Here is a 9,859-nt window from a genome sequence, read left to right on the forward strand (position 1 = left end):
CCATTATACTTACAGCCCCACTGCCCCCCCCTCCCATATACTTACAGCCCCACTGCCCCCCCCATATACTTACAGCCCCACTGCCCCCCCTCCCATATACTTACAGCCCCACTAGCCCCCCCCCCCCATATACTCACCCCCCCCCCATATACTCACCGCCCCACTGGCCCCCCCCCCCATATACTCACCCCCCCCCATATACTCACCGCCCCACTGGCCCCCCCCCCCATATACTTACACCCCCACTGCCCCCCCCACTGCCCCCCATATACTTACAGCCCCACTGCCCCCCCCCATATACTTACAGCCCCACTGCCCCCCCATATACTTACACCCCCACTGCCCCCCCACTGCCCCCCATATACTTACAGCCCCACTGCCCCCCCATATACTTACAGCCCCACTGCCCCCCCCATATACTCACCGCCCCACTGCCCCCCCATATACTCACCGCCCCACTGCCCCCCCATATACTCACCGCCCCACTAGCCCCGTGTATCAGAATTGTTTCCTCTTTCTTGGCTTGAGCTCTGTGGTAGACAAGAAAAAAAACACTTTTATAAAACATTCTACAACAATGTTCTATAGACAGTTATATTAATCTTTCCATACATTACTCGTCCTTATGGGCAAATGACGTGTGTGAGTACAGCAGGAGCTAAACATGCAGAGTGGACATGTGGAGAGACTAACAATGTGGAACTTATGTCAGTGGTGTATGTTCTAGGAGAGTGACATCCTAGCCTGACCTTAGTGAATCGTTTTAGTTTTAACTCTTTGTTTACCCCAGCAGATAATTTAACCCCTCATCCCATCAGTGTTAAATTGAACTAGTATAGATTAAGTCTCAGAACCTTCTTATGTCCATTTCTCGAATAACTGATGTATGCAGTGTTCCTTTCAGACATTTTTACCGTGTGTGTGTGTGGGGGGGGGGGGAGGTTGGAGAAGGACCGGAAACGGGTAAAAATATATCCATTTTATTTAACATATTTATATTATTCGGGGGGGGGGGGGGGAGGATGGGTGGAGGGGGGGTGTACACATGCTTATTATTAACTTATCTTAATAAAATTAAACCAATACGTGCGCCATTGTTTACAATTAAAAATGTGTTGACTTGTGAGACAAAAATGTCCCATCATGCCAACTTCCTGTGGCCTGTACCACGTGACACTGACCTGAAGTACAAAGACTTCCACGCCGTGTGGTAGGGAACTCCCAGTGCCGCCCCTTGTGCGAAACTCAGCTTGTTGTCAAAACGGCCGATTCTGGTTACCGAGGCAACGGCGAACTCAGCATAGCCGCCACTGACGGTGTCAAATGTGTACACACGGTCACCTGCCTAGCAACAAGAGAAGTTGGTTGGGTTACAAGATCATAGATCTCTGTCACAGTTACAGTTACAAAGATCATAGATCTATGTCACTGTTACAAGATCATAGATCTATGTCACTGTTACAAGATCATAGATCTATGTCACTGTTACAAGATCATAGATCTATGTCACTGTTACAAGATCATAGATATATGTCACTGTTACAAGATCATAGATCTATGTCATGGCTGTTACAGTTGTAAGATTATAGATCTATGTCACATCTGACATAGTGTATGTTTAGCAAAACCATGACTAATCACTACTTAAAATCGGTACCGACGATAACTAAACCCAAACCTAAACGTAACGGTGACTATATACCGTGTCGGTACCGACGATAACTAAACCCAAACCTAAATGTAACGGTGACTAGATAACGTGTCGGTACCGACGATAACTAAACCCAAACCTAAATGTAACGGTGACTATATACCGTGTCGGTACCGACGATAACTAAACCCAAACCTAAACGTAACGGTGACTAGATAACGTGTCGGTACCGACGATAACTAAACCCAAACCTAAATGTAACGGTGACTATATACCGTGTCGGTACCGACGATAACTAAACCCAAACCTAAACGTAACGGTGACTAGATAACGTGTCGGTACCGACGATAACTAAACCCAAACCTAAACGTAACGGTGACTATATACCGTGTGGGTACCGACGATAACTAAACCCAAACCTAAACGTAACAGTGACTAGATAACGTGGTCATTTGTTGCCCACGTTCACGGGTAAGTTGATTGTTGATGTTTTTAGCACGACGTGTAAACAGATAAGGAATATCAGCTGGTCGGCGTAGGAAAATGTGCAATGACATTTCACAGATCAATATTGTTCACCATTCAATGGGGGGGGGGTGGAGATGCGGTCCGCACCAGTTGACATCATTTAGAGGGTGTCTTCAAAACGAAAAGTCATAAAGTTAACAGTAAAAACAATCTTTTCTCTTATTAAAATAAAGAAAAAAAAATAATAGTATTGTATAGGGGTGACACCAAATCAAAAATGTAAAATTGCATGATGCGGGTGGGGTGACACCTTCTGTTTCCGCACCTGGTGACACCCGACCTAGTGACGCCACTGATTTGACTACATTTGTAAAATTGACAACTATTTCCCGCCCACCCATCAACAAATTAAGTAAACCTACTACACATGTTAGGAAAACCTACTACACATGTTAAGTAAACCTACTACACATGTTAAGTAAACCTACTACACATGTTAAGTAAACCTACTACACATGTTAAGTAAACCTACTACACATGTTAAGTAAACCTACTACACATGTTAAGTAAACCTACTACACATGTTAAGTAAACCTACTACACATGTTAAGTAAACCTACTACACATGTTAAGTAAACCTACTACACATGTTAAGTAAACCTACTAGATATTCTGTTCTAAACATTCCAATCAACTGCTAGACCAAATCACGTGACAGACGGTAAACTTGTCAGGTAACCAGGCGAGCAAGTTGGAATCTAGGACATCTTGTCAACTGAAGCCTGACCTTAGGTTTGTGTCAACTCAAGCCTGACCTTAGGTTTATGTTTTCAATTAGGTATAAGACCCACACGCCGTGTCTAAAAGCCTGACCTTAGGTTTGTGCTTAGGTATAAGACCCACACGCCGTGTCTAAAAGCCTGACCTTAGGTTTGTGCTTTCAATTAGGTATAAGACCTACACGCCGTGTCTAAAAGCCTGACCTTAGGTTTGTGCTTAGGTATAAGACCTACACGCCGTGTCTAAAAGCCTGACCTTAGGTTTGTGCTTTCAATTAGGTATAAGACCTACACGCCGTGTCTAAAAGCCTGACCTTAGGTTTGTGCTTTAAATTAGGTATAAGACCTACACGCCGTGTCTAAATGATAGTAGCTGTCAGGTACAGGTACATTTTTGGTAACTCATTTGGGAAGTAGGATCGATAATTTAAACAGCAATGTGTTTAACAGTCACAGTATCTTCTCGCACGTAGGTTATCAATGCACGTTTTGGTGTTGTTACTGGGATTAGGGTTTATGACATGGTAGGTTTAACGTCAAGTTGCTAGGGTTATGACAATGGTAGGTTTAACGTCTATTTGCTAGGGTAATGGTATGGTTTAAGGCTGGTTAAGAATGAGAGAATTCAGTATCCGATACAACACTCAAATTGACAAATCAGTAGCGTAGCGAGGGGGGGGGGGGCGCATATGTCCCCGGGCGCCGACCTGAGTGGACGCCAAAATGGGTTGGAAAAATAAATTGAAAGGTTGAGGGGGGTGCAAATTGAAAGTTTGAGGGGGGGGGGTGCAAACGAAAAGTTTGTCCCCGGGTGCCGGGAAGGGTTGCTACGCTTCTGTGAGAAATAGACGCGGATCAAAGGGAATGAGTAAATATGTAGGCCTATATATATGTTAACTATTTAATGTCAATAAAGTACTTATAATATTAAAAGTAAAATACTCTCGATTTAATTCATTCGTAAAAAATGTGATTGAATGAAACACAAACATTACGTCGTTAAACAAAACAGACACTGTACACATGCCACAATGTAAACACAAGCTTGACCTTGTAACCTTTGACTCCTGGACCAACTTTCTCTATGACCCCAGCCACGTCCATGCCGAGGATGAAAGGAAACGTCCTGGGACCGAACCACCCCTGGCGTATGATGGTGTCCACGGGGTTCACACCAATGGCGTGAACCCTGATCAAAACCTGGGGAAGTGATGGATTGTATCACGTATCGTTCATATATACATTCATGTCAATTTTATATTACACCACATGTTATAAACGTCTATGTCAATTATATCACACACAGACAGACGCACTCACATAAACAACAAATTGTGTGGGTAGAAAGGGTTTCTTTCCTCCCTTTACCTCCCTTTTAGAATGGAAAATGGTTTCTTAACTCTCCTTAAGGATGGGACAGTACTACTTACTTCCCCTTTAGTATGTGACAGGACTACTTACCTCACCTTTAGGATGGGACAGGACTACTTACCTCACCTTTAGGATGGGACAGGACTACTTACCTCCCCTTTGGGATGGGGCAGGACTACTTACCTCCCCTTTAGGCTGGGACAGGACTACTTACCTCCCCTTTAGGATGGGACAGGACTACTACCCCCCTTGAAGATGGGACAGGACTACTTACCTCCCCTTTGGGATGGGGCAGGACTACTTACCTCCCCTTCCTTGGGTGTTGGTACGGCCACAGTCTCCAGTGCCAGCTCCTCTGGACCTCCAAACTTTTTGATGGTGACGGCTCTCATGGTCATGTTGTAGCTGGTGGGTAGGCTGAAATCTTAAGTCGGTGGGTGGGGGTGAGATGTTAAGCTGGTGGGTGGGGGTGAGATGTTAAGCTGGTGGGTGGGGGTGAGATGTTAAGCTGGTGGGTGGGGGTGAGATGTTAAGCTGGTGGGTGGGGGTGAGATGTTAAGCTGGTGGGTGGGGGTGAGATGTTAAGCTGGTGGGTGGGGGTGAGATGTTAAGCTGGTGGGTGGGGGTGAGATGTTAAGCTGGTGGGTGGGGGTGAGATGTTAAGCTGGTGGGTGGGGGTGAGATGTTAAGCTGGTGGGTGGGGGTGAGATGTTAAGCTGGTGGGTGGGGTGAGATGTTAAGCTGGTGGGTGGGGGTGAGATGTTAAGCTGGTGGGTGGGGGTGAGATGTTAAGCTGGTGGGTGGGGGTGAGATGTTAAGCTGGTGGGTGGGGGTGAGATGTTAAGCTGGTGGGTGGGGGTGAGATGTTAAGCTGGTGGGTGGGGGTGAGATGTTAAGCTGGTGGGTGGGGTGAGATGTTAAGCTGGTGGGTGGGGGTGAGATGTTAAGCTGGTGGGTGGGGGTGAGATGTTAAGCTGGTGGGTGGGGGTGAGATGTTAAGCTGGTGGGTAGGGTGAAATCTTAAGTCGGTGGGTGGGGGTGAAATGGTCAGTTGGTGGGTGGGGTGAAATGGTCAGTTGGTGGGTGAGGGTGAAATGGTCAGTTGGTGGGTGGGGGTGAAATGGTCAGTTGGTGGGTGGGGGGGATGGTCAGTTGGTGGGTGGGGGGGATGGTCAGTTTGTGGGTGAGGGTGAAATGGTCAGTTGGTGGGTGAGGGTGAAATGGTCAGTTGGTAGGTGGGGGTGAGATGGTAAGTCGGTGGGTGGGGGGGATGGTCAGTTTGTGGGTGAGGGTGAAATGGTCAGTTGGTGGGTGGGGGGGATGGTCAGTTGGTGGGTGGGGGGGATGGTCAGTTGGTGGGTGGGGGGGATGGTCAGTTGGTGGGTGAGGGTGAAATGGTCAGTTGGTAGGTGGGGGTGAGATGGTAAGTCGGTGGGTGGGGGTGAGATGGTAAGTCGGTGGGTGAGGGTGAAATGGTCAGTTGGTGGGTGGGGGGGATGGTCAGTTGGTGGGTGGGGGGGATGGTCAGTTGGTGGGTGGGGGGGATGGTCAGTTGGTGGGTGAGGGTGAAATGGTCAGTTGGTAGGTGGGGGTGAGATGGTAAGTCGGTGGGTGGGGGTGAGATGGTAAGTCGGTGGGTGAGGGTGAGATGGTAAGTCGGTGGGTGGGGGGATGGTCAGTTTGTGGGTGAGGGTGAAATGGTCAGTTGGTGGGTGAGGGTGAAATGGTCAGTTGGTAGGTGGGGGTGAGATGGTAAGTCGGTGGGTGAGGGTGAAATGGTCAGTTGGTGGGTGGGGGGGATGGTCAGTTGGTGGGTGGGGGGGATGGTCAGTTGGTGGGTGGGGGGGATGGTCAGTTGGTGGGTGAGGGTGAAATCGTAAGTTGGTGGGTGGGGGTGAAATGTTTAGCTGGTGGGTGGGGATGAAGTGTTTAGCTAGTGGGTGTGGGTGAAATGATCAGTTGGTAGGTGGGGGGTGAGATGTTTAGCTGGTTGGCGGGGATGGGGTTGGTATGTTGAAGTTGGTGGGTGGGCTTGATATAATACCAGGTATTGAACGTACGTTGTCACGTCTAGGTTGACGTGACCTGAACAAAACAATCAGTTCACAATGCAGGTCTATATGCAGGGAGGAACTCAAAACAAACTGGTCGTATGTGGGAAGGGGGTGGAGCTTATGTGATGGGCCAAAGATTTTGTAATACTTGATTGGTTAGCACACAGGGCGGCATTTTTTATGAAGTAACCAGCCATTTTATAAATTCAGCTCAACTAAATTTAGAGTGATGACCTTTACATATTCTTTAATTATGATCATTTAAACTCTAATGCAGGGGTCTCCAAACTACGGCCCGCGGACCGGATGCGGCCCGCGATGTCCTCTCATCCGGCCCGCGGAGATCTTTTTGTCCACGGAAAAAACGTTTGTTGGTGAAGGCTGAGGAACTTTGTCCAGAAAAATCAAAGACATGCCTGGAAGAAACTGGCCCTCGAAGTGAAATTTGATAGTTAATGCGGCCCTCAGACTGAAAAGTTTGGAGACCCCTGCTCTAATGCAATAAAAAGTAATGATGTTCACAATCCTGTCTATATTACTGTAAGTAATTTTATTAGCAGCTCATTTTAAGCCGGATGTAAGGAGCCGCAGATGTCGTTCAAAGAGTCGCTCGTGGCTCGGAGGACTCAGGAGAGCCGCACGTCCCCTCTATCCCCGGGCAGAACAACGCCCAACCCCCGGGCAGAATAACGGCGAACCCCCAGACTTAACTGAAGCGATAACATACTAGCAAAGTAAATATATCAGACAGTATCATTCGACCTCTGCTTCATACGTGTCTTTGATTACCTTAGGCTATCACTGTATCAGACTTTTTTGAGATACTGCAAAACAAGTGTGGCTATCTAAAACATTTGAAAATCAATAATGCCGAAATATGCTATTTGACAGCTTCTTGTATGAAACATAAAATCACAGTTTTAATGTAATTAAAACATTAATCAACTTACTTACTGTATCAACAGTGTAGCTAGTTTAGTACTAACACACAAAATGGTCTGTTTGCGGAATGAATGAAAGCAACTTACTGTACCAACAGTGTATCTAGTCTAGTACCAACACACAAAATGGTATGTTTGCAGAATGAATGAAAGCAACTTATACACTGAAATATCCGGGCCGTGGATCGCAAAATCCATTCGTCATTGTTTGGTTTTGTCGAGTGACTGCGGTGGTTTCAAGGCTACAGATCAACATGTATGTGATTACATGATACAGATCAATATGTATGTGATTACACGATCACAAATCAACATGTATGTGATTATACGATCACAGATCAACATGTATGTGATTATACGATCACAGATCAACATGTATGTGATTATACGATCACATATCAACATGTATGTGATTATACGATCACATATCAACATGTATGTGATTATGCGATCACAGATCAACATGTATATGATTATACGATCACATATCAACATGTATGTGATTGCATGATCACATATCAACATGTATGTGATTACAAGATCACATATCAACATGTATGTGATTACAAGATGAGAACCACATGTACGTAATGATTAAAAGACTACAGATCAAAATGTATGTGATTATATGAAAACGACATGTATGTGATTACAATATCACATAACTACATGCATGTAATTTCAAGACCACAGGTCAACATATTGTATGTGACTACATGACTACAGCTATAGAACATATATTAGCCCACAAGATTAAAGAAACACATTGATGAATATACAAGACAACACGTTTACATAACTTGTTAGCTTAAATGTGTTAAAATTCTAGCATATATTAAAGAATTACTACATTATGAACTCCAGTGATATTGTTTATATAATTTGAATCCTGTGTTCTCCAACCATATTAGGGCATACTCTACTAATTCTAGATGCCACACGCTGTCAACACTCTAGTTGCACATTCGATTTTGTTCGCTTACATGCACGTAATTACATAATTATTATACTATCAAATAGTTCCTGTAAATCATACACTATTTTTAGCATTTACATAAGAATAAACATCGAATTTTGTTAAATCACAAATTTTACCAAATGCACATGACTCTATTCATCTATTGCATACCTAACCCATGCTTGCTTATTATTTCCTTATGATAATCTGCTGTTGAACCCATGCTTGCTTATTATTTCCTTATGATAATCTGCTGTTGGAGTAAAAGTTGCATGTTTTGTTATTGATTACATGTACCGAGTTGACTGAAGGCTAAATGGATAGCGCTGTGTTATGATGACTGGGTAAAATATATTTCTCTATTTGTATATCTAGCTGAGTCATCGTCGCCCCCAGCACTGTTATATCTAGTGAGGCGTGAATGTTTCCCAAGGTCAAAGTGTCCAAGTCATGCCTACTGTGGCGTAAAAATATGGGGTGAATGTTTTCCAAGGACAAAGTGTCACGTCATGCCTACTGTGGCGTATATGTATTTCCAAGGACATAGTGTCACGCATAGCTACTGGGACGGAATGTATTCCAAGTGTCACGTCATATCTACTGGGATGTGAATGTATTCCCAAGGTCCAAGTGTCACGTCATATCTACTGGGACGTGAATGTATTCCCAAGGTCCAAGTGTCACGTCATATCTACCGGGACGTGAATGTATTCCCAAGTTCAAAGTGTCACGTCATATCTAGTGAGGCGTGAATGTATTCCCAAGGTCAAAGTGTCACGTCATGTTTACCGGGACGTGAATGTATTCCCAAGGTCAAAGTGTCACGTCATATCTAGTGAGGCGTGAATGTATTCCCAAGGTCAAAGTGTCACGTCATGTTTACCGGGACGTGAATGTATTCCCAAGGTCAAAGTGTCACGTCATATCTAGTGAGGCGTGAATGTATTCCCAAGGTCAAAGTGTCACGTCATGTTTTCCGGGACGTGAATGTATTCCCAAGGTCAAAGTGTCACGGGGCGTGAATGTATTCCCAAGGTCAAAGTGTCACGTCATGTTTACCGGGGCGTGAATGTAATCCCAAGGTCAAAGTGTCACGTACGTGATTGTGTAGACTGGATTCTTAGACAAAACGTATTGAAGCGATATAATCGTGAGGGGATTTGTAAACTGTGTTATGCGTTGATTTTTAAAATTGTTTTTACATCATAATGTATCCCCATATTAATAGTAAGTGTATTTGGGTATATAAAGATGGTCATTGTGCGAGATGATAGTATCTGATGATCTTTGTATGAGATGATGTATATGATGATCTTTGTATGAGATGATGTGAGTGATGATCTTTGTGTGAGATGATGTGAGTGATGATCTTTGTATGAGACAAACTCCGATAGTTTTATGGCGATGAATGGCATAGTAATGCATAAAAGATAGAGACAAGCATATATATATATATATATATATATATATATATATATATATATATATATATATATATATATATATATATATATATATGAGACAAACTCCGATAGTTTTATGGCGATGAATGGCATAGTAATGCATAAAAGATAGAGACAAGCATATATATATATATATATATATATATATATATATATATATATATATATATATAT

The 9,859-nt window shown here is 44.1% G+C and overlaps 1 protein-coding gene across 1 annotated transcript; it reads right to left on the reverse strand.

Annotated features, from left to right (window-relative positions):
• Window positions 1–451: 451 nt before the first annotated feature.
• Window positions 452–7,415, reverse strand: LOC131932924 (quinone oxidoreductase-like; the record flags this gene model as incomplete). Its single annotated transcript, XM_059289815.1, has 5 exons — window positions 7,278–7,415; window positions 4,575–4,674; window positions 3,949–4,098; window positions 1,182–1,345; window positions 452–530 (listed from the first exon to the last, which is right to left on the reverse strand). Coding segments are annotated over exons 2-5 (486 nt in total), but the record flags the coding sequence as incomplete, so codon positions are not given.
• Window positions 7,416–9,859: the final 2,444 nt, after the last annotated feature.

Source organism: Physella acuta, unplaced genomic scaffold, assembly GCF_028476545.2.
Source record: "Physella acuta isolate Inbredline_101_S28 unplaced genomic scaffold, ASM2847654v3 ptg002319l, whole genome shotgun sequence".
NCBI classification, from domain to species: Eukaryota; Metazoa; Mollusca; class Gastropoda; family Physidae; genus Physella; species Physella acuta.